The 21,767-nt window shown below is 38.5% G+C and overlaps 8 protein-coding genes across 12 annotated transcripts; all 8 read left to right on the top strand.

The window, feature by feature from the left end:
* Positions 1–318: 318 nt before the first annotated feature.
* Positions 319–2,553, top strand: LOC124326139. Its single transcript, XM_046784801.1, has 5 exons — positions 319–638; positions 704–882; positions 947–1,871; positions 1,932–2,217; positions 2,288–2,553. Exons 1-5 carry the CDS (start codon positions 510–512, stop codon positions 2,377–2,379), a joined length of 1,611 nt encoding a protein of 536 aa, XP_046640757.1. The 5' UTR covers positions 319–509; the 3' UTR covers positions 2,380–2,553.
* Positions 2,554–2,880: 327 nt separating this feature from the next.
* Positions 2,881–7,069, top strand: LOC124326137 (transmembrane protease serine 11B-like). Its single transcript, XM_046784799.1, has 11 exons — positions 2,881–3,168; positions 3,232–3,419; positions 3,485–3,739; positions 5,199–5,229; positions 5,293–5,410; positions 5,476–5,707; positions 5,773–5,948; positions 6,018–6,110; positions 6,174–6,316; positions 6,378–6,619; positions 6,981–7,069. The coding sequence occupies exons 1-11, from the start codon at positions 3,034–3,036 to the stop codon at positions 6,982–6,984; spliced, it is 1,617 nt and encodes a 538-aa protein (XP_046640755.1). The 5' UTR covers positions 2,881–3,033; the 3' UTR covers positions 6,985–7,069.
* Positions 7,070–7,073: 4 nt separating this feature from the next.
* LOC124326348 (chymotrypsin-like elastase family member 2A) lies at positions 7,074–8,623 on the top strand. The gene is made up of 6 exons (XM_046785108.1): positions 7,074–7,199; positions 7,284–7,502; positions 7,566–7,744; positions 7,817–7,909; positions 7,974–8,134; positions 8,195–8,623. The coding sequence occupies exons 1-6, from the start codon at positions 7,099–7,101 to the stop codon at positions 8,444–8,446; spliced, it is 1,005 nt and encodes a 334-aa protein (XP_046641064.1). The 5' UTR covers positions 7,074–7,098; the 3' UTR covers positions 8,447–8,623.
* Positions 8,591–14,234, top strand: LOC124326064. 4 transcript variants are annotated; one of them, XM_046784669.1, is made up of 12 exons: positions 8,591–8,659; positions 8,729–8,854; positions 8,925–9,100; positions 9,193–9,229; positions 9,284–9,379; positions 9,449–9,550; positions 9,616–10,263; positions 10,325–10,667; positions 10,727–12,757; positions 12,828–12,988; positions 13,078–13,824; positions 13,885–14,234. In XM_046784669.1, the coding sequence occupies exons 2-9, from the start codon at positions 8,732–8,734 to the stop codon at positions 11,845–11,847; spliced, it is 2,646 nt and encodes an 881-aa protein (XP_046640625.1). In that variant the 5' UTR covers positions 8,591–8,659; positions 8,729–8,731; the 3' UTR covers positions 11,848–12,757; positions 12,828–12,988; positions 13,078–13,824; positions 13,885–14,234. The 4 variants fall into 4 exon arrangements, with proteins under 4 accessions (XP_046640625.1, XP_046640627.1, XP_046640628.1 ...); XM_046784671.1 differs by lacking the exons at positions 8,591–8,659; positions 9,284–9,379 and having other exon boundaries at positions 8,690–8,854; XM_046784672.1 differs by lacking the exons at positions 8,591–8,659; positions 9,449–9,550 and having other exon boundaries at positions 8,690–8,854.
* On the top strand, positions 12,635–13,905 carry LOC124327769 (E3 ubiquitin-protein ligase TRIM32-like). The gene is made up of 4 exons (XM_046786764.1): positions 12,635–12,757; positions 12,828–12,988; positions 13,078–13,717; positions 13,885–13,905. The coding sequence occupies exons 1-4, from the start codon at positions 12,635–12,637 to the stop codon at positions 13,903–13,905; spliced, it is 945 nt and encodes a 314-aa protein (XP_046642720.1).
* Positions 14,235–14,854: 620 nt separating the features above from the next.
* LOC124327768 (RING finger protein nhl-1-like) lies at positions 14,855–16,099 on the top strand. Its single transcript, XM_046786763.1, has 3 exons — positions 14,855–14,992; positions 15,076–15,221; positions 15,286–16,099. The coding sequence occupies exons 1-3, from the start codon at positions 14,855–14,857 to the stop codon at positions 16,097–16,099; spliced, it is 1,098 nt and encodes a 365-aa protein (XP_046642719.1).
* Positions 16,100–16,598: 499 nt separating this feature from the next.
* LOC124327767 lies at positions 16,599–17,650 on the top strand. Its single transcript, XM_046786762.1, has 4 exons — positions 16,599–16,733; positions 16,799–16,947; positions 17,012–17,521; positions 17,587–17,650. The coding sequence occupies exons 1-4, from the start codon at positions 16,599–16,601 to the stop codon at positions 17,648–17,650; spliced, it is 858 nt and encodes a 285-aa protein (XP_046642718.1).
* Positions 17,651–18,406: 756 nt separating this feature from the next.
* LOC124326094 (probable glutamate receptor) lies at positions 18,407–21,733 on the top strand. Of its 2 annotated transcripts, none has more exons than XM_046784717.1 (14): positions 18,407–18,865; positions 18,946–19,119; positions 19,200–19,375; positions 19,432–19,553; positions 19,626–19,779; positions 19,841–19,947; positions 20,002–20,092; positions 20,153–20,311; positions 20,371–20,515; positions 20,570–20,787; positions 20,844–20,877; positions 20,938–21,029; positions 21,095–21,243; positions 21,301–21,733. In XM_046784717.1, exons 1-14 carry the CDS (start codon positions 18,784–18,786, stop codon positions 21,578–21,580), a joined length of 1,983 nt encoding a protein of 660 aa, XP_046640673.1. In that variant the 5' UTR covers positions 18,407–18,783; the 3' UTR covers positions 21,581–21,733. The 2 variants fall into 2 exon arrangements, with proteins under 2 accessions (XP_046640673.1, XP_046640672.1); XM_046784716.1 differs by having other exon boundaries at positions 20,138–20,311.
* Positions 21,734–21,767: the final 34 nt, after the last annotated feature.

Here is a 21,767-nt window from a genome sequence, read left to right as displayed (position 1 = left end):
GCAAGTCCTGGAATTGCCTTCATCAATATCGACGACTTCCAGCAGCAGCAGCCGAGCGACGATTACGAATTTTCAATTCGATCGACTTAACAAGTTAACAACACAATACAATTCTTGACGATTCCTTCTATAAAATAAAATTTTCATCAACTAACGACTTATAAAAAAATTGAAGATAAAAAAAGATGAGAAATGGTAATGTAAAAAAAGAAAAGAAATGGAAAAATAATTCCAACTTGGCCCTCTATACTTTAAGTAGTTTTTAAGTATCGGCCAATAGAGGCGCCACCAGCCCATCAAGTGGTACTAGTTTTGAAATATCCGGCATGGTTGCAATAAATGGATGGCATGGTTGCTTTCATCATGGTTGCATAAACTTCTGCCAAGCCCTGTTCCATGCGTTGCTATGAAGAATTGCACGTGTTTGTTTTAAAATCTGAGGTATCATTTAATCGTTAAAATTTACTAGACGTAGGTATTCGTTTGCCTTTAAAGAACTGCCGTGAGAAATGGCAAGTAACGACGACGACAACGACGATTTCGTCACGTGTGGCGTTTGTTTGTGGGAGTATGACGAGGAAATTAGGAAACCAAAATTCTTGCCATGTTCGCATACTGTATGTCTTCTTTGTCTTCAGGTAACCATTTGAAATAGAAACAAGACTTTGGTAAAGATATTGACTTTTCTTACATTTTTTAAAAGGGGATAGTGCAAGGTACCACTATTAAGTCCATTACATGCCCCTTTTGCCGTAATGTTGCTTCCAAAGATATCTCCGACTGTTCAAAGTGGATACTGCCGAACAATACCTATGCACTTCAAATGCTTAAACTTAACAAGCGATCAGCTGTTCCAGATCCAATTGATCTCATGTATCCCCAGTACGTTTTGCATAACTTTTAAAGTATTCTTAATTTAACATTGATCTAAAATTTTTAATGACAGGATGAAAAACAAAAATCTTGATGCTCTTTTAAAATTAAAAGAAGAGTTACTGGAAATCAAGGACACTGGAATGAGCAAATTAGCACTGGCTATTCAGACGCGTAAGAAAGTTCAAGAAGAAATGGACCTCATTATTGAAGCCATCAATGTTGCAGGAGAAGAAGCCAAAAAATGTCAAGAAGATAATGATCTTAGTCTGGCGGAAATGGTCTCAGTCTGGGAAGAATATGAATCGTCAGATACTGATCAAGAAACAGAAGCACAAAATGGTCAAAAAAGGGACATGGTTTTGTCCGAGTTGATGTCACTAGTAGAAGGTTCCACATCCACCGATTCCGTCGACACACTGAAAAAGAAGATGACGGAATCGTTTGAAGTATACAAACAAAAACTTGACGAAGCAACTGCGGTAGCTTCAGAGTACGAACGAAGACGGAAAACGAAGATTCAAGTTCTTTTGTACGATGAAAACGATCGCCCTACATCGACGCACCCCATTTTAAAGAGCGGGTTTCGTTTCCTACCCATCAGCCCTTCATTAAATGGTCCTTTATGCCAACAAGATTCAAAGTTGCTCTCTCATGCTGTTTTCTGGTTTTTGGAGCGGCAGAAGAACTCAATGGAAGAAGACCTTCCATCGGCAGTGTGTGATTCCAAATCTTCGGCAGTCGTCACTTGTCCCTCTGCCACTGTTGTCAGCACTGTGCAAGCATTGCCGACATCATTGCCTCCTAGACTGCCATCCAAGAGCAATAGATTCGTCATGGGCCAGTTTTCCATCTTCATCCTGAAATTATACAAGTCGGGTACTTTCCAAGGCGAAATCCATGTCCGCCCTTTGCCTGCGTTTCATCCCGAGTTTGTTCAGCAATTGGGAGAATTTTGCTTCGAATCGCCAAAGAATTTTGGAAGTTATATTGACAAAGTATGGTTTCATTTAAGTAATTTTTTCACCTTAAATATTTCAGTATTTTCTTTTTGATAGGCGATTCCTGGAGTATTTATATCGTTCTCATTGACGACTGATTACCACCCGGGTTTCCATCCTGTGGTTCCCAGTATGTTTGATTCCAATTCGAAGAAGACGGGAACAGCAGACTCGAACACTACCATTGGAGTCGCAATGGTTGAAAATGAACTTGGATACAAAGTTGTTACTGGCTGGAACTTTATCATTCCGCTGAAAGACTGGCACAATCCCAAATGTGCAGTGGCTCCTGCGGTGACAAACAACGAGCTCTTTGGCCACATCGTTCGATGCACTACCAAAGGTTTTATTTTATTTTTATCCGTTTTATTTTTATATATTATTATTTTTTTTAATCCGTTGCACAACAAAAGGATCCGTAACTATCATGAGCCAGTCTAGCAAGTCTGAACGGGGCAGCTATTCGTTGACCATAGAATCCGCTAACAAATCTCCCGACAAGTAGAGTTCGTGATCTGAATTATGCATCGAAAAGAAGTTTTAATTTATGTTTTTTTTGGGTACTTTTGTTTTTGTTTTCATAGAGAGAATGAACTCTTTATGACTTAAATATAGCCTGATAATTAGTACTTGAAGACAAATAAACAATAAACTAAGAAAAATAGTGACAAATTCAGAATCATGCAAACTTTGCTTTCTTTCCCTAACTCCTAATTGACTTTAATACTTATTTAAATTTATAACTTGCTTGATTAGCTAGAGCTAGAAGGAAAATTTGCAACGTTTCAGGCTTTATCTGTTTAAAAAATAGATGGAGGTCGAATTGGGAATAGTTTCATTATTTAAAAAAAAATTATTATGGAATCCGTATTTCTTTAATTCTGGAAGTGGGAAGTGTGATTGGGATTCGGGACGGAAATGATATCACATATCAATTACAATTACAAATTAATTGCAAATAAAAATAACTTTACGAAATTATGGCAATGTCGCTTTGGTTGAAACTATTGTCTGCTGGAGTGCTGGCGGCAATCCCATCGTCATCGTGGTCTCTTGAGTCTTGACTGGAGACGTATGTTAAACCGGACGTGAATGTCTTTTATTGGCCCTGTAACAATTTATTCAGGTTTCAAGTTTCAACAGAGAAATAAACAGCGTAATGGCGACGGTAAATATTGGGACGGTCGATGAAGAATTTTTGACATGTTGTGTCTGTATGAACGAATACGACGAACTCCTCAAAATACCGAAATGTCTCCCTTGTTTGCACACCATTTGCCTTACGTGCTTGGAGGTAATTATTTCATTTAAATGCTTCCCCCTTAAAAAATATTTTTCTGTTTCCAAATTGAAATAGGAAATACTTCATCAAGATCAATATCCAATGTTTATTCTTAAATGCCCCTTCTGTCGAAATGTTTCTCAACATAATGGTTTAACTGAGGATTTAAACAGAGCAGATTTAATAAGGAGGTTGCTGCCTAACAATATTTACACTCTTCAAATAATTAAACTAAACCAACAAATTGCTTCATCCACTAAACTGTAAGAATCCTTAATGTGTTTTATTTTGACATGTTCATAATTATAAAATATTCTTTACCTTTCAGAGAAAAAAGTTGGTGCTTCAGTTGTGGATCAGAAACAATTGATAGCTGCAGTAGCCTAAATCATCATACTGGTGATCTAACTGTTGGCACAATCAGGAATTTGGAAAATTTTGCTAAAGCCAAAAAAGAAGCAGGAATAAAGAAAGAAATAGAAAACCTTACAACAGCTATAGCCAAAGAAAAACATGCTAGCAAGAATTTGGAGTTTCTGACTGTATCGGTGGAGGCTGCTCAGGAAGAAATTAAACAACTTCAACAAGAAAACATTCTGCGCTTGACTCACATGGCATCCAAATTGGCAGCTTTGAAGGCAACACAGCCTACTGAAGAAGTGGTGTCTCGTGATATTCCTGCACACTTTTTCTCATCTGAAGTATGGTCTCTATTGAATAATAACGACAGCACAATGGTGGATGCAGGCAAAGAGAAGTTAAACGAACCAGTTGATGCATATTACAAAGAAAGTCTAAAGGTCACTTCCGAGTCTGAGTTGTGCAAGAAACTCGGCATATTAGTCAAAATGGTGGATGAAAAAAATCATGTTGTGCCTGAGTGCTCTTTATTGATCCGAGACGGGCATTTTTGGGGCAAAATCAATGGCAACGTCACCAAAGTCTTGGTCCCATTCATCACACAAGAGTCGGCATTGCTTTCACACGTCGTATTTTCTTTATTGCAGAGACAGAAAATGTTCCATCTTCTTTCCGGTGTCGCTTCAAACGATCACGAAGGTTTTATTTAATTAACATTTTTCCATTTTCGGTATGATCAGACCTTTGATTTTCATGTACAATTTTTTTCAGATTCAGACTAGACTTCCAGCAATGAAATACGTCCACAATACCCACGAAAGGAAAACTAAACAATCAATCCTGATATTTATTAAAAAATGTTCGATATAGGTTTAAAACTTGTAATCGATATCGCTTCTGCCTCTAATCGCTAAGTTATTTAATAATGTAGATGTATCGCAAATAAAATTAAGAGCTAACGTCACACCAATTTTGGTCAGCTAATTTTGCGTAAAGGTTAAATCTTTAAAGCAAATTCTTTATCTACAGAACGCCTAACTGTTTGAAAGCCTAGGTTCTTCAAAACAAGCACATTTCCACTATTCTTTTATGCGATCAATCAACAAAATTTTTCAGATAATTTATTTTGTGATTAATCTCTTTTATTTTTTAGTCTCCACTAAACATGGTTTTGGATGGAAGTATTGTCCAAAAGCAAGACGCAGGATCACACCGAGAAAAGTAGGTTGTTCCTGTTTATCTTTTAGTGATTGAAAGGTCGTCTTCTTTGCTTTTGATTAATATGTCGCTGGTCTGTCGGGGGTTTTGTGTGACTCCCGTCCAAGATAATTTTATTGGTTATCTCTACAGACTTGCACGTACGAAACAGCAATAACGATGGATAAATCAAAATCTATTATTGCAACATTCAGGCAATTTTTCCTTGTCATGTGCATTGATCCGTTATCATTAGGATTTCACAAAAAGGTTTACACCACCCGCATGTTCCTGATCGCTTTCATTCGAAGATACTACACGCCGTGCTCAAGTCGTTTGATATTATTAATTATTGTACAAAGTTTTCAGTTGCAGTAACGATCCAGAATGGATTTCAAATTTCGAAAGAGAATCCATCCTCCGGCGGGTATCATTCTTTTAGCAGCGGCAATTTTGAGTGTTTTTTCAGTTGTCGCTTCTAACGGACTGTACCTCAGCTCCAAGTTTAATGTCAAGGTAAAATCATTTTGTTATCTGTCTTGTATTGTGGGATAATTTTATTATGGTTGACAATGGCAGGATTTTTCGACCTTTTCATTCCATCCACACACCGTGATAACTGTAACTAGGTCTGATGTTGTGCAACGAATAAAGGACCAAAATATTACGCCAGAACAAGATAAGGTTATGCTTGTTGGTAAATAAAACAGAACGAAAAAATCTTATCTTATTATCTCTTGTTAACATCATGTTTTTATTTAGGTGAGAACAACAGCTCTTATGCCGAATGCGGAGTGGCGAATACAAATGTTATGCAATCAAACTCTGAAAGCAACAAGATTGTTGGTGGAGAGGAAACTGCGCCAAACGAATTCCCTTGGCAAGCGTTGATCGTAGTCGAGATAGCTAACAACGATGATAAAATGTGTGGCGGAAGTTTGATAAACGATCATTGGATTCTCACGGCCGCCCACTGCCTTTTACTCACATCAGGGTAGGTTCAGCATCTTTATCTTCCACACAAAGTTTATTTAAAATTTCTTTAATCCATTCATACAGACAACAGATGGAGCGAATCAGCGTCTATTTAGGAGTCCACAATTATGCAGCGACTGATGAAATCAATCGGAAAATGTACGTTGCGAATAATTACGTCGTTCACCCTGACTGGAACGTGAACAATTTCTCCAACGACATTGCCCTAATTAAACTCTCAACTACCGTTACTTTCTCGCGTATTAAGTTTTTAATTTATTTATATTTTGGTCTGTTTTTGCACTGATAACTTTTGATTTGACGTTTAGAATACATCCGTCCAATCTGCCTTGCAAGTTCGACTGAACCGGATTACATCAACGAACCTGCCACCGTCGCCGGATGGGGTTTCACTTCGGATGGTAACAGTTGAGATCCTGTACAAGATTTAATCACAACTAAAACAAAATATTTTGGGCCCGCAGGTTTCGGTGCTAGCCTTAGTCCTGTGCTCCGCAAAGTGACAGTTCCAGTCATCTCCAATAGCGTCTGTAGTGATACCTATCCCGGCATGATTACAGAGAAAATCATCTGTACCAGTGGAGCCAATCGCAGTGGGCCTTGTAAAGTAAGCTCAATTGATCTGTGAATCACGATGTGCAAGAGTAACGTCTTTTCGTTCAATTCAGAGTGACAGTGGAGGGCCATTAATTTTCAAAGAATCCAATGGCAAATGGAAGCAAATTGGAATCGTTTCATTCGGCTCAAGCCTAGGCTGTCAGAAGAATTTTCCTAGTGGCTACACCAGGATCAGCTCCTATTCATCGTGGATCCAGGGCGTCATTGTACCCACGGCCCCTACAAATTCACCTCCAACCGTCACTTCAACTCCCGTTCCCACAACCAGCCCGTATTCGTCTGGTCCCCACACGTACGCCTTTTTATCTGTATCTCTAATTATTTTTAGTTTTGCGTTCAGTTTTGTAGGGGGCGATAAATTGCTATCAAGTTAAATGACTTAAGATGGTGTTGTTAATTAATTTCACCACCACGCGACTGTCTGTGAATGCCAATTGATCCAAACCATTAAAATATGTTGACATTTTCAAGTTTAATGAATTCACACCATGACGTTGTGTAATACCTCTGGCACTGGCTTGGCATTTATATGCGAGATAAATTGGCTTAAACACAACCTTTCCCTAGCTACTCGTATCAGTCTAATTTGTGTTGTCCAGGTCTACACACGCACATTCCTCCGTAAGTAATTTTTTTAAACTTTGTGCCAATAGATAACGAAATTAAAACGTTACTTTCCTGTGATTGCACTGACCCAGTCTACTCAAGTCTATACAAATAATTGTACGGACGTTAAGCGATCATTTGTCTTAATTCACTGACTTACCAAGAATGTCCACTTTTCTTTCCCGAGCCCCTGTTTTCATCGTGGGTATTTTGGCTTTTACGTCCATGTATTTTTTATTCTTCATGACTAAGTCACCGCCTGGTAAATAGCGCACCTTTTTTCCAGTTCTATTTTGGTTAATTTTACTAATAAGAAAAAAAAAACTTTGTTTTAACATTAAAGGTGAAAACGCTCAATACGCTTGTGGAGTGTCCAATAGCATCTCGAAGGCAAACAAAGGCCAAGACAAGATCGGTGTCGGAGTGGAGGCAGACTATATCGAATTCCCTTGGCAAGCCGACATTCGAATATTCACGAAGAGCGGTACTAGGCACACTTGCGGAGGAAGTTTGATATCAGATCAATGGATTCTTACATCTGCTCAATGCCTGAAGACAAATATTGAAGGGTGAGTGGTGTACATCAATACAAATCCAGTTGATATTAATGATTGAATTTTTTATGAATCCAGGGATCGAGTTGCAGAAATGTGGGTTACACTGGGCATGCACAACTATAAAACGGCGGTTGATGTTAACCGACAATCCCTCGAATTAGACATGAATAGCTTCTTTTTTCATCCGGACTATTCGGAAACGCTGACCGCAGATATCGCCCTGATTAAACTCCCATCTGTCGTCACCTTCTCAAGTATCAAGATAACATAACACTCAAGGTTATGTCGATAATTCATTCATGGCTTTTGGCATTGACATATCTTAGGATTTGTTCACCCAGTTTGTCTGGCCGATTGGAAAGAAATAGATTACGTCGGTGAACAAGTCACCATTGCAGGATGGGGTTCAACTTTTAAAGGTTCGTCGAATAAAACTCTGTAACTTAAATTACTCTGATATTACTAAATGTTATCGCTATGCAGATCAAATGGAGTACTTTCCCAATGATGCAGTCCTTTACAAGATGAGGGCCACTGTCATGTCCAAGTCGTATTGTAGAGATTCTTTCGGCGAGATTGAAGACAGTATGTTATGCACCAAAGGCAATGGTCTCGGAAGAAGTGGAGCATGCATCATAAGCGACGTATAACATCACACAAAATTGAATTTCTTTAAACTTTTAATGATTCGTGTGTAATTATAGTACGATCGCGGCAGTCCGCTGATTTTCAAACGTTCAAATGGCAAATGGAGACAAATTGGAATCCTTTCGCTTGCTAAAGATTGTAACAAAAAACCTTCCATCCTTTACACTAGAGTCAGTTTCTATGCTCCATGGATTAAACACACCATGGCGCATTCATCGGGAAGCCACTCATTTTCCTTTTTATCTCCGACCCTCATTTCAATTAATTTCATTATGATTTACCTTAAAAATTTAACAAGCAAAGTCTAAATCAGAACAGTAATTAATTTTTCCCATTCAACGAAAAGAATCAACACAAAAACTGATTTCGTAATTTTTGTACGTTCCCGCTGTTCCGTAAGTTCTTCGCCGTGTGTGGCGCCACCAACGCCTTGGTTGTGTATAATTCTGTCATGCATTCTGTGAAATCAAATTTAGTCTACTGCAGTTCTCTCACCACGTGTTTCTCAACGATTAGATTAGATTTGTGTTCGTCAACATAACTTTTGATTAGCCAGATATCTTTTTCAAAAGAACGCAAATTTGGAGTAGGAAATGGCGTCAGCTTTCGAAAACGATTTCGTGACTTGCAGTATTTGCATCAATGAGTACAATGAATATACCAGGAAACCTAAAGTCTTGCCATGTTCGCACACTGTTTGCCTTTCTTGCCTCCAGGTAAAATTTACAAAATCAAGTGTTTTTAGTTGTGGTGTGTTACTAGTTAAAATAATCTTGAATTGAAAAGGGGATATTTCAGGACAATGCCATTGCATGCCCCTACTGTCGTCAAAGTTTTAAATTAAATGGCCATTTAGATGTGGGAAGGCTACCTAACAACAATCATGCTCTTCACATCCTGAAGTTGAATAAAAAAATTGCGGGATTAACTCCAACATGGCAAAACATAGCAAAAAAAACATGGTATGCTTGTCAAAAGTTGTCCCAATATCAATAAAATTCAGTCATTTTCAGTATTTACAGTGAAAGTGCTAATTGTAATTATATCTTTACAGTGATAAATATATAAAGCCATTGCGTCCTTGTTTTAAGGTAATATTCTTAAATATTTTTTAAATTGTAAAATTATAACTCTTTCTTTAACAGTGCAATGAAGAAGGCCATATGTCCTATAATTGTCCAACTGATCCCAATCGTGGAAGAGGTGGTGGAAGAGGCGGAATCACACGTCCTTGCTTTAAAGTAACTTATTTATTGTAACAATTATTTAAATGCAAAGGTTACTTATTTATTATGCCTTGAATGTTTCAGTGCAATGAAGAAGGCCATATGTCCTATAATTGTCCAACTGGCCCGACTCGAGGAAGAGGTGGCGGAAGGGCTGGTGGCGGAATCACACGTCCTTGCTTTAAAGTAACTTCCATTACATCAGTTGAATTACTATTACAAAATTAACTTTTTCACTAAAAATATTTCAGTGCAACCAAGACGGGCATTTATCTTACAATTGTCCTTCAACTGGCGGAAGAGGTGCAAGAAATTCTCTTGCATCCAGTTACGGTGCACCTAGTTCCAACACTGTTCTGTCGGCTTTTGACGATAAGGGAACAATTACAGTCACGCCAGATACAAAACCATCGAGTTTTGACTCTGGTGAAAAGAAGAATGATATGGGATCAGCTTCAGACAAAGCCAGCAGTCCATGGGTAACCGGTGTCAACACTGCTTCAAGAGGTGCGAGAAATACTCCGACATCCAGCTATAATGCACGTATTGTTAACAGTCAACCTGTATTGGATTATTTGGGTATCGCGAGCAATTCATCTGCTGCAACGCCTGCTACAGCAATTGCTAGTAGTTGTACAATTGCTGGTATTCCTGCGACCGATGATTGGGGATCAGCTAATGCTAATGCCAGTAAACGTGGTTCAGTTTCAAACGCAAACACATTGAGGATGATCCCTTCATTGGATAAACGGTGTGATTCTAGACCAGGAGAAGGGAGTGATCGAAATATTATGACGCGCAACCAAGAGATTAGTCTATCGGACCCGAAAAGAAATTTTTGGAATGGGACATTCATTCACGGAGGCTGGAGTTTCAAGGCCGGCTTGGATAGTCTGGTCGTAAGTTATAAATAGAATCAATTAACACAATACCAATTTGATGTTTACTTGTTTCTTTTAGGACGACACTCGTTCTGTTCTTGCTGACTTGGAAATGCCCAAATCAATAAAAGTTGTGGGCACTGTCGAACCCGAAAAAGTTTGGGCTTACTTGCGGAAAAAGAGAGAAACGAACCAAACGATTGCCGAACACATTGTTGTTTTCCAAATTACTCCAGCAGCTACATCTGCTGATATTGAAGGCTACAAGTTCTTCTACGATGAACTAAACTTCCTGGACATGTTTGCCATTATTGCTGGCGCTCAAGATTCAAAACTACCTTTGAGGTTTAAAGCCTTTTATGTGGTTCCTTTGGGCAAAGAGAGTCCGTTGCCTTTCGAATTACCGTTCTACGTTAAACCATGTAAGTAACTTTTTCATTCTCTACCATCTACATTCATCCTCACATTTCCTATTTTCTAGCTTTTCAGGAAAACCGCAATTCAGATTACCTGATAGGCGTTGTGGTGGTACAAGCTCCGCCTGCTGTAGACCAACCCATGTCTAATGCTTCATTGCCAAGACAAAATGCAGTTGGGGCTACCCAAAGCGATGCAGAATCGGAAAACATCAAAAATCAAGAAACTCAAAATTCAGAAAATGTTTCGTGCCCCGTCAAAGCCAAAATTCAGTCAAACTCATCCCAACTGAAATCTTCCTTGTCAAGGCCCACGTCTGTTGTCAAATCAATTTCAGTACTTTCATCTTCGGCGATAGCGGAATCGAAAGAAGAAAAGACGCCTATCGAAACCACACCCGCTACCAATAAACCACCCTTCAATCAAGGACAGCCTATTGTCGATGGAGAGATGTTAACGCAAAAACAAATATTCGAGGAGCTGAACCGTCAAGTTGGAGTTTATAATATAAAACACGGAAAGTTGACAGAAGCGACAAGGTCTGTTTCGCCGATTGCATCATCCAGCCTTGAGTCTTCAAGTAGTCCATCTACTCGATTGAAACAAAAAAGGACATCAGTACAGGAAGAAAGTTGTGCATCTAAACGGTTCAAAAACGTGGTCTCATCCAAGGAGCCGAATATTTCCTTAACGTCCAAAGAGAAGGGAAAATCGGAAACTGAAGGTGTGCAGCAAAAGGCCCACATCAGTTCGAGAAAGAGTAGAAGCCCGAGTACGTTTGACAGAAGACTATGTTTTGTGGACGGGTGCAGTAGTGATGCGCTAACAAACAGTGTTTACTGTGCTAACCATGTGCGAGATTCACTCCACGCAATGAGTGAGAAGTCGTCTCAGTTACAAGAACCGCAAAGCCACATTAATTCGTTGACACCTCCCAGCACCTCTTCTGATCAGCCGTGGAAAGATTCGGTCGACTTCATCCTGTTGGTTAATCAAAAGACGGGCAAAGTTCTATGTGACTATTCTGCTCCTAATGTATGTAATGTGGAGCAAAAGCTCAAAGACAATTCTACGTATGTAATTGTGAAACACAAATCTCAACCGACAATTCCAGCAACGGCTTCATCATCAAAAGTTGATGGTTCGAAGACATCGTCAATGTCAATTAAAGTCCTCGAAGCCTAAAGCGGAAAGCCTATGATTTCTCACTGACCGACGTATTTTTAAAGGATCCCATTTCTACAGCGGAACGCGAAGAACATTAGCAGTTGGCTGGTGTAATGGAAATAAAGAAATTTTTTTTTTAGTAAACAGTAAATTAATTCTCCGCCCAATTTATCTTAAGCTGTTGATCTTGAATGTAACAATTGTGAAAGTTGGTGCGCTAACTTGTTGTTTTCTGTTTTGTGTTGATGTCGAAACATTGTAAGGTTAAGGTTTATTCTAATTATCCAGACTGTGTTATTTTACTCATACTTGTTTGAAAGCAGAGAAAAAACCTAGAAATGCTTCATGCACCATTTTACGTTCACAATTCCCGTACTACATCCATTTCGTTTTAAACTCTTTTTTATTTATCGTCAACCGTGTCTTCATTTCTCTTCGAGTGACATGAGTGAAGAAATGGGGAAAATAAATCAGAAAATAAATTCTAAATCTCATCGTTAAGAATGAACAGTAATTCCTTTTTCCCATTTAACGAAAGAATCAACACTAAAACTGATTTCATAATTTTTGTGCGTTCCCGCTGTTCCGTAATTAGATGTTGTTCTTCGCCGTGTGTGGCGCCACTAACGGTTGTGTATCATTCTGCCATGCATTGGGAGCATTGCATTCTGCAAAATCAAATTTAGCCTACTGTAGTTCTCTCAACACGTGTTTCTTAACGATTAGATTAGATTTGTGTTCGTAAACATAACTTTTAATTAGCCAGCGATATCTTTTTCAAAATAACGCACATTTGCAGTGGGAAATGGCGTCAGCTATCGAAGACGAATTCGTGACTTGCAGTATTTGCATGAGTGAATACAATGAAGATTCCAGGAAGCCAAAAGTCTTACCTTGTTCTCACACTGTTTGCCTTACTTGCCTCCAGGTAAAATTTACAAAATTAAGTGTTTTTAGTAGTGGTGTGTTACTAGTTAAAATAATCTTGAATTGAAAAGGGGATATTTCGCAACAATGCCATTGCATGCCCCTACTGTCGCCAAAGTTCAAAAGTTGGTGGCCATTTAGATGTTCGAAAACTTCCTATTAACTCTCATGCTCTTCACATCCTGAAGTTGAATCAACAAATAGTTGAATTAACTACATTGGAAGATACATGGTATGTTTTCAGGAATTAACTGTCCCAGTATCAATATTCAGTATTTACCATTTACAGTGATGATGCTAATTTTCATTATATCTTTACAGTGATAAATATTGGTGCTTCACTTGCGGTTTCATGGCAAAAACTGATTGTGCCACCTCCAAACATTCCACCCTGTATCTGTCGGCAGACACAGTCAATAATTTAGATGCCTTTGTTGAACTCAGAGAAGAATTCCATGCAAAGAAAACAAAGGAAAAGATCAATTTGACTGTAGGACTTGAAATGAGAAAATACATTCAAAGTTACCTGAATGAGCTGTCACAATCTGTGGAGGCTGCCAAGAAACAAATTGAAGAGCTCCAGAATGAAAATAACCTTTGCATGGATGAAATCGTTTCCAAATTGGATGGCCTTCTTCAAATAAGCGAAAAAGATCCACAGAACAAAACTACAGAACTCTTCCTCGCTGAAGTAGCTTCATGTTTGGATGATTCAACGCCAGAAGAAATGGTAGACAAGCTGAAAGTCGAGTTAGACAAGTCTTTGGAGACGTGCCAGCAAAGTCTCAAAGAGACGGCGTCTCTCTCGTGTCAATATGAACAATGGATGAAAAAGAAAATAGCCATCAAGATCTTTGATTTGGATGGGCGCCAAAATACGATTTGTCCTCTTCTCGATCAAGGTTTCCAGTTGCTGACCGGAAACGGTTCAGATGGTATCTCCAAAATTAACGATCCGCTTGTACGTCAAGATCTGATTTTACTCTCGCACGTCGTGTCTTCTTTAATGTCTCGATGTCAACTCGGAAAGGACGACAAAATGGAGGCGAAAAACTGCTCGATTTTGTGGTACAATTCATTTCTTTATTAATTTAACTCATGCTAATTACGTAAATTGCATTATTTCAGATTGACTTCCTTCAAGGATAAAAGAAATTTCCCCCAGAATTCAGATATGGAAGAAAACATTTTTCGGACGACAGTTGCATTTTTTTGGTTACCCCAAAGTTCAAGAAATTAGATGTATTGCAATTTAATTTGTGTTGATCGTTTACCGTAAGTTATAAACTTATAATCAATTTAAAATGCTGCGATTTTCTCACACACACCACCTTCGTTTCCGTCTGATATCATATCATCATAATAGGTACACTTTTCAATGCATCAAAACATTTAGAAGCTTTTACTAACCTTTGTTCATCGCCTAGGTTTCTTTCAGCCGTTGTAGTCATTCTTTTTCAACAAAGATTTTAATCGGGTGTTTTTTTTAAACTTTGAATTTGTTTTGTTTCTTGTTACACACATTATCTGATTAGCTCCATTGGGGTAAAGGGCTGATGCGCTATCTAATTTTTCAGTTCTTACCCAACTGCTGTTGCTATTAGACATTTTCTCAGTTCTTCTCCAGTAGCTCTCTAAACTATCACGATAATGTTTTTGTAATTTGCTCACAGCAAAATTTTAGAATCGAAAGCAGCCATCTAAAAACCATCGACACTTCAGAACACGAGTAATCAGCATTGACTGTAAGTCGGTTAATTTACAGTAGACCTTTAAGGCGTCGAAAAGATAATGATATACCTATTACCCAATAGAAATGGCGTGCAATCATTTTAAATGCTTGATACAATCTTAAACTATTGTAACCAATAATCTATACTGTTCTTATTTTATATTATCGAGTTAAGATAACAGATAAGGCTAAGGGCCTTATTTTAGGAGGGGGTGTAGTTTATCATTTGTTAGATAAATATGGTTATTTTGAGATACTCGTAATTGTTTATTTAGATCCCCCCCATTTTAAATAAAGTGAAACTAGCAATTGTAACGATCTGTTTTTCGTGACTTAAGATCAAATACCTCTTAGATCAGAAGAACAATGGCAACAGCCAACATTCAGAGTGATGCAGGTGATGATTTCGTCACTTGTGGTGTGTGTTTCAACGAATACCATGAGGAAACAAAGAAGCCGAAAAGTCTACCTTGTTCGCACACCATTTGTCTTTCGTGCCTTCGGGTAATGAGATATTTGTGTGATTATTACTCACTTTCTAAATTTGAAATGATTATTATTTACATAAATTATTTGACATTTTATAGGAAATATTTGAGGATGGTTCCATTTCATGCCCCTTTTGCCGCAACGTATCCAATTACGCAAGTTTGGAATTAGTAGAAACATTGCCCACAAATTTCTCTGCCCTTCACATACTCAAGTTGAACAAAGAAATGACAAAGTTTGAATTGTAAGTTAAACATATTTTTTTCCCCCCAACATATGCATTAAATAATCTTACTATATAATTCCAGTGAACAATGTTGGTGCTTTACTTGTGGTTTCAAGGCACAGGCAGATTGCCCAGCTTCTAAACATGACCTCCTTACTGTTAAGCCAGACACAGTCAAGAATTTAGATGGCTTCATTAACTTGAGGAACGAATTTTACAGTATTAAAAATGAGGAAAATGAAAATTTGACCACGACCATTCAAAAGATTAGTGAAATTCAAGTCCACCTAGATCTTTATTCAAAAGCTGTGAAAGCTGAAGAGGAAGAAATACGCGAACTTCAATTTCAAAATGACTTGCTCAAGGCGGAAACACTTTCGAAATTGGACAGTTTGGAGATTTTTCAGCAAGTGACTAGAAAAAACTCTCAGAACGGAATGACGGAATTATTCTTGGCGGAAGTGGCATCTCATAATTCGAAAAATTCAAACACTGAAGAAACTTTGGCAAAAACGAAAGATGAATGGGAAAAGTCTTTGGAAATGTCCAAATCGACACTTGAAACTGCGACAGCCATCGCCGCCGAGTACGAACGCAGGAAGAAAATGCGGATTGCTGTCAAGATTTTCGACGAAAACAATCAACCCATTCCAACGTGTCCACTTCTCGAAAATGGATTCACTCTGCTGACTGAGGACACATCAGATTCGCTCGTTTTTCGAAATATGGCGTCATTGTCGCACGCTGCGTTTTCGTTAATGCGTAAGAAACAGGCGGCATGTCCAGTTGTTTCCGCTGATTTGGAAACCGACGAAGATGATGATTGTTTTCAAGAACCTGAAGGAATGATTGATTCAATCCTGGCTATTGTTCACTCTCCAGAAGATTCGCCATAACCTGATGTTATTTTGGTTCTATCAAGCTAATTGTGTTGCGTAATATATTTTTTAGCAGGAAGCGTGAGCCACTCTTCAATTTATTTGGTTGTCCAGTTTATTTAATAATCAGTTAGTTCATTTTTTCACTTTGGTGTGTAATTTCTCTTCACTCATAAATTTTTTTTCAAAAATCCCGTTTCCCCTTAAATGACGACTTCCCTTTTTAGCGTATTAAAAAATTGTAATCGTTATGTGTATCATGTATTGACGTTAAGAAACATTCACCCAATTTTTATAGTTTAATTAAAGTCAAACATCAGTCACAGCAAAGAGATTCTGTTCGTGTTTCTCTGGGCAAATTTCAAATCCCCCGCGGTTTGAACAGCAGACGACGCGGTTTGAACACCAGCCTCACTCACACAATGTAAATAGTGATAAGTTGGCAACTTGTTGCTCTCAGCTCTCTCTTCCATTTATAGTTTAGTTTATCGTTTATTTCTGGTCGGTACGTTTTGAAATGGCGGCACCCAAAGATGTTAATTCAATAGATGATTTCGTTAACTGCGATGTTTGCTGGTGCGAATACGATGCCAACTGTAGGAAACCGAAATTCCTTCCATGTTCACACACTGTCTGCATATTGTGTCTAAGGGTGTGTCTTCTTAAAATGTATTAAAATAATGTCATAAACTTAGATCAACAATTTATTTCATATAGGAAATCTATAGAAAAGGTTCCTTTGCTTGCCCAACCTGTTGTCAAACCTTTGGGCAAGAACCTGATAGTTTATCAACCAATGAATATGCCCTTCAATTGCTCATGTTTAAAAAACGTAAAAATCAGAGGGTAATGGATAGCAGTTTGAGGTAACTAACTTGACATGTTTAATTTTTTAGTATAAATAATTTTGATTATTTACTTTTATACCAGCGATAATGGCAGGGAGCTAAGATGGTGTACCGAGTGTGAATCCCTTGCCACCTCCAGCTGCACATCATCTCAACATTCTACCTTCAACATGACAACTACAACTGTCAGGCATTTAGATGACTTTTTCAGCCTCAAGAAAGATTTCCAGCGAGTGAAAGACGAGCAGTTAAACAAGCTATCTATTGCTGTTGAAATGAGAACAAACATGGACAAAGATCTTTCTCTATTTAAGGAATTGGCAACGACAGTGAAAAGAGAAATTGAAAATTTAAGAGATGAAAACATCATTCATATTAAGGAATTGAAGAATTTAAATGATTCTCTAGACAAAGGGGATTTCCTGCCTGAGCTGGCGAATTTTGTCAAGGGCTCGACATCTGGCGACACAATCGACACTCTCATTCTGAATTTGAATAAATGTCGTGAGTTGTGCGAGAACAAACTTCAAGAAACATTCAAATCTGTTTCAGAGCTCAAATTCTGTAGTGAAACCAAAATCGCCATCCATTTGTACGATCAAGACAATCGACCCATTCCAACTTTTGATTCATTTGAGGAAGGTTTCCGAATATTAGGAAGTCTGACGAAAGGACGTCATCGTTCGTCGAAGGCGACAAACCGAAACCAGCAAGATTTTAAACTAATATCGCATCTCATTTATTCCATAATGGAGAAGGTGAATGGCTCAGTCGATCAATTTACCCCACAGGAAATCGCTGAAACATCAGCTTTTTCTCTGGCAATGGAAACTATCCCCGTACCTTCTTTCTCATTGCCACCCGAAATGCCTGTCCTTCCCAATTTCCTTTTGGGTCAGTCGGTTTTCTACCTGTGGCTGTTGCAATCGAACAAACCCATCGGTGCCATCTGCATCCGTCCCGTACCCATGTTTAATCCGGCATTCGTGCAAAGGTTGGGTGACTATTGTTTCCATTCTCCCATGACATTTTCCAATAAAATTTCAAAGGTATGTATACAGAACGCATTAATAGGTTATTATTAAATGTATTATTATATCATTTTCAATTGAACAGGCCACTTCGGGAAATTACATCTTTTTGCCGGTAATCCAGCCGGAATTGAAGCAGCTATTTGAGGGCATGAAACACAGCGCCAGATCTCATCAGGACGGCAGTGACAGAGCCACACAAATCAACGACGTTGGAATCAATTTCGTGACGACTTTGAAAAATCGAAATATTGTCGGATGGAGTTTCATCTTTATCCTAGAAAACTCGTCCCCCTCCACCAAGAAGATGATGCCGACGTCGGATCTCTTTGGCCGATTCAACAATTACCACTTACTCGAAACTATACAGAAAAAGAGTTCAATCGCAGCAGCCGGAGAAGAAAATAATTATTCACTGTCCCTCGAGTCCAGATAGCAAGAAATGATATCCAGATCAAGTTGGATGAAAATGAATAAGAGCTGGCTGATTGGACGGCGCTATCGGAGAATCCTTCAATTTTACCCGTTTGGGGTGTGTTATTTTATGAGGGGGTGGGGGTGGACTGTTGCATTTATCGTGAGACCCAACACAGCTGGACGATCGATATGCCAAACTTGTAAATGGTCAAATATTTACCAATTAACTGTAGAAAGGATGATGTTCTTTTTTGTATGTTAAGTTCTTTGTTTAGTTATTGAGTAACTGTCTGCCCACGCATATGCGCTCTGTAATAATGGCTTGAAATTTCAAAGTTTGGCAAAACTTGAATGCAAATTCCCCAGTTATCTAGTTCCTTGAGGCCTTACCGGTCTGAAAAAAATTATGCATCGTCCATCGTCTTTTACAACTTGGATTTGCATCGCTTTTTGTCGCGTCATGGTGGAGACTTACAGCCTCAGACTCGGTAAATATGTTTTTCCAAAATCAGTTTATGGAAATGTCCACTAATCATCGTTCTTTCAATTTTCATGGGGCGGCCAAAAGGTTTCATTCACGATGAAAGACTAGACCTTGTTCAACCGACTAGTCCACTCGACAAGTGGATGAGTTCTGTCCTCGACGACGCTTTAGGTATCCAATGTCCGACATCCCTCAACTTCACAACGTTGGAGATATTGTCAGACGAGTCGATGATCAATACCAATCATCACCTTTTGGGTAAAGTGTTTTCTTGGCTTTATAATTGCTTGACTTACATTTTCTAAATTTTAAGAATCAATTGTGGTAATGTTTGATAGGTGGAGTTAGGGAATTTGATGGAATTGTGTTGGCTGTCAATCGCTGTCAAGTTGGCGACGTCATCGAGTCGCTTGCGTCGTCAGTTTTGCCTTTACTCCGTCTGTATTTCTCACCTTGCCCAACACCTGCAATATCTGATTTTAAAATCGAACGTTTGGAACTATACCGCTTAAACGTAAGTTAGTTTAATGAGCTTGGTATACATTTGAATTAACTGGCATTTGAAAATAGGCAACCAATCAATACTCTTGTGGCAGTTTTATCATCTACAAGTGGCTGGAGGAAAATATTTGCTCCTTGACTGTAGATAAGTTAACCAAACGTTTACTACTGGATCAAACAACTCCGTTCAGGTAACTGGTTTTTATTTAGAGAAGTTCAAACTTGACATTAATTTCTTGTTTTCAATTTTCCGCGAGCTGTAGCGTGAGCAAAGAACTACAAGAATGCGCTCAGTTAAACGATCACGAATGGAATCGATCCTCGGATCCGGTCAGTTTCGATCACAAAGGCCTTCCTGAAAGTGCCAACTGGCATCGCCAACTCAACGGGAAAAAGTTGCGGCTGACCCTTTTGGAAGTAATGTTTTAACAAAATATTTAATCGTTTGCACGTTATTAACCTGTTCAATTATTTAAAGGATTCACCTCTAGTGATTTTGGAGCGGGATTCAAACCGAACCGTCACAGGATACAAAGGATATTGTTACGAAATCATTCGTGCTCTCCAAAACCTGTACAACTTCACGTGAGATAATTGACTTAAAATTATCTGAATCCAAATAAAAAATTTCGTTTGCAGGTACGAATTAAAACTTCCAGAGGACAACACTTTTGGTAAAGAAATGCCGAATGGCAGTTGGAGTGGAATGATTGGAATGATTATTGATCAGGTCAGGTCTTTTTTAGTTATTAAATCTTTAACCGATTAAATATAGTTTTATTCGACGCAGAAAGTTGATATTGGTGTTGGCCCGTTTTCTGTCACCCATTCCCGATCAAAAGTCGTCGCCTTTTCCACGGCTTTTTTCGCGGATTCCGCCGCCATACTCATCCCACCTCCGGCGGAAGAAAATCGATTATTAGCTTGCACGAAACCCTTTCATGTGGAGGTATAATTTTCACGTTAAAGATAATGATCGATATTAATAATTGGCGTATTTCCAAACAGACTTGGATTGCCTTGATCGCGCTGGTGACTATTCTACCCGTAATCCTCTGGATTTATTTCAAATGTTTGTGCACCCGTTACAACGCAAAATGTCCCGTTTTAATGAAGAATCAATTTTTCATTCTCGGAGTTCTCATCGGTCAATGTAAAATCTTTTCATTTTAAAATTTAGTTTGAAAACTAAAATCCTGTTGTTTAGCTGGACAAAAATTGCCCTCTATTGGATTTTCGCCTCGTTTGCTTGGAATTGTTTGGTGTTTGAGTGCTGTCGTGTTTGCCAGCGCTTACGTCGGAATCCTGATCTCCTTTCTGCGATTCCCTAAACTATCGCCCATCATCGATCGACTGGAAGATCTGCCTGGATCTCATCTTCAGTGGGTTGTGCAACGCGGAACAGCTTTAGATCCTCTTTTTATTGTAAGTGAATCTATAATGTGAAACCATTATATTTCATTCTTATTTATTTTGATTAGGAAGCTACAAATGGGATTTACAAAACTATCGGAGGTAAAAGTTTATCTTATTAATTGAAACTACTAAAATTAATAAACTTTCTGTTCTAAACAGAGGGGTTATTGAGTAAACGACGTGGCACTCTTATCGATACGCATTTTGACGGAATTCTCAGCGTCGTTAATGGGAATTGTGCTTACATTGCAGTAATTACAACTTACTTCTGCTAGTTTTCTTTAATGTTATGTAATAGTGGAATTTTTATTTGCAGTACAAATCGAGTCTCGAGCCTGCAGTTGATGAAGATGTCCGTCAATCGGGCACTTGCCGTCTCGGTATTGCCAAACAAGGATTCTTTGAGGTTAACGTAGCGTTCGCCTTACCTAACAATTCCCCTCTGAAACTACTTTTAGATAAAAAGTAATAACCCATTTTGTAAAAAGTGAAAGTTCATTCATTAAACTGCGAATTTAACAGGATTCTTCAGATGATGGAAGCAGGTCTTGGGATTTATTGGAAGAAAGTTTACTGGCCTCCATCGGGTAGTAAATGTGGTGACGTCAGACAATTTGATACTGGACCGAAAAGCCTCCGATTGTCAGATTTACAAGGCGCTTTTCTCATTTTAACCGTCGGGTCGGGATTGGCTTTTTTTATCTTTTTAGTAGAGAAATTTTTTACCCAGCCATGTCGTTTTTTATTCAACGTATTGAGATACTTGAGGGGAAAAGCTGTCGATTTAGTGCCGAAAAACTGACTCGATCGTTGTAGTTAATATAATTCATTCGACCTGTATCTCGGTGCTTTAAATGTGAAGTAATTGATTCTTTCTTTCGTACGTAAACCTAACGTGTATTTTTTTGTCGCACAATATTGCAAAAGCACGGAAAATAAATGCGCCCACTCCGCACCCAGGTCTAGGTAAAGAAAACGTAGGTAGGTGT

This window comes from Daphnia pulicaria, chromosome 2 (assembly GCF_021234035.1).
Source record: "Daphnia pulicaria isolate SC F1-1A chromosome 2, SC_F0-13Bv2, whole genome shotgun sequence".
NCBI lineage: Eukaryota > Metazoa > Arthropoda > Branchiopoda > Diplostraca > Daphniidae > Daphnia > Daphnia pulicaria.
Note: the sequence above shows the minus strand (reverse complement) of the source record. Positions and strands in the feature narration are given on the sequence as shown.

Excerpts from the sequence above, each read along its gene's own strand:
- LOC124326139 (XM_046784801.1), top strand. The coding sequence starts at position 510 with ATGGCAAGTAACGACGACGACAACGACGATTTCGTCACGTGTGGCGTT. Across the intron at positions 883-946 it reads ATTGATCTCATGTATCCCCA|GATGAAAAACAAAAATCTTG; the intron begins GTACGTTTTGCA and ends TTTTAATGACAG. Across the intron at positions 1,872-1,931 it reads TTGGAAGTTATATTGACAAA|GCGATTCCTGGAGTATTTAT; the intron begins GTATGGTTTCAT and ends TCTTTTTGATAG.
- LOC124326137 (XM_046784799.1), top strand. The coding sequence starts at position 3,034 with ATGGCGACGGTAAATATTGGGACGGTCGATGAAGAATTTTTGACATGT. Across the intron at positions 5,411-5,475 it reads AGATAAGGTTATGCTTGTTG|GTGAGAACAACAGCTCTTAT; the intron begins GTAAATAAAACA and ends GTTTTTATTTAG. Across the intron at positions 6,111-6,173 it reads ATGGGGTTTCACTTCGGATG|GTTTCGGTGCTAGCCTTAGT; the intron begins GTAACAGTTGAG and ends TTGGGCCCGCAG.
- LOC124326348 (XM_046785108.1), top strand. The coding sequence starts at position 7,099 with ATGTCCACTTTTCTTTCCCGAGCCCCTGTTTTCATCGTGGGTATTTTG. Across the intron at positions 7,200-7,283 it reads ACTAAGTCACCGCCTGGTAA|CGCTCAATACGCTTGTGGAG; the intron begins ATAGCGCACCTT and ends TAAAGGTGAAAA. Across the intron at positions 7,503-7,565 it reads CTGAAGACAAATATTGAAGG|GGATCGAGTTGCAGAAATGT; the intron begins GTGAGTGGTGTA and ends TTATGAATCCAG.
- LOC124326064 (XM_046784669.1), top strand. The coding sequence starts at position 8,732 with ATGGCGTCAGCTTTCGAAAACGATTTCGTGACTTGCAGTATTTGCATC. Across the intron at positions 9,551-9,615 it reads TCACACGTCCTTGCTTTAAA|TGCAACCAAGACGGGCATTT; the intron begins GTAACTTCCATT and ends AAAATATTTCAG. Across the intron at positions 10,264-10,324 it reads CCGGCTTGGATAGTCTGGTC|GACGACACTCGTTCTGTTCT; the intron begins GTAAGTTATAAA and ends TGTTTCTTTTAG.
- LOC124327769 (XM_046786764.1), top strand. The coding sequence starts at position 12,635 with ATGGCGTCAGCTATCGAAGACGAATTCGTGACTTGCAGTATTTGCATG. Across the intron at positions 12,758-12,827 it reads TTTGCCTTACTTGCCTCCAG|GGGATATTTCGCAACAATGC; the intron begins GTAAAATTTACA and ends TGAATTGAAAAG. Across the intron at positions 12,989-13,077 it reads ACTACATTGGAAGATACATG|TGATAAATATTGGTGCTTCA; the intron begins GTATGTTTTCAG and ends ATATCTTTACAG.
- LOC124327768 (XM_046786763.1), top strand. The coding sequence starts at position 14,855 with ATGGCAACAGCCAACATTCAGAGTGATGCAGGTGATGATTTCGTCACT. Across the intron at positions 14,993-15,075 it reads TTTGTCTTTCGTGCCTTCGG|GAAATATTTGAGGATGGTTC; the intron begins GTAATGAGATAT and ends GACATTTTATAG. Across the intron at positions 15,222-15,285 it reads GAAATGACAAAGTTTGAATT|TGAACAATGTTGGTGCTTTA; the intron begins GTAAGTTAAACA and ends ATATAATTCCAG.
- LOC124327767 (XM_046786762.1), top strand. The coding sequence starts at position 16,599 with ATGGCGGCACCCAAAGATGTTAATTCAATAGATGATTTCGTTAACTGC. Across the intron at positions 16,948-17,011 it reads GTAATGGATAGCAGTTTGAG|CGATAATGGCAGGGAGCTAA; the intron begins GTAACTAACTTG and ends CTTTTATACCAG. Across the intron at positions 17,522-17,586 it reads ACCAAAATCGCCATCCATTT|GAAGTCTGACGAAAGGACGT; the intron begins GTACGATCAAGA and ends TCCGAATATTAG.
- LOC124326094 (XM_046784716.1), top strand. The coding sequence starts at position 18,784 with ATGCATCGTCCATCGTCTTTTACAACTTGGATTTGCATCGCTTTTTGT. Across the intron at positions 19,948-20,001 it reads CAAAACCTGTACAACTTCAC|GTACGAATTAAAACTTCCAG; the intron begins GTGAGATAATTG and ends TTTCGTTTGCAG. Across the intron at positions 21,030-21,094 it reads GGAATTGTGCTTACATTGCA|TACAAATCGAGTCTCGAGCC; the intron begins GTAATTACAACT and ends TTTTATTTGCAG.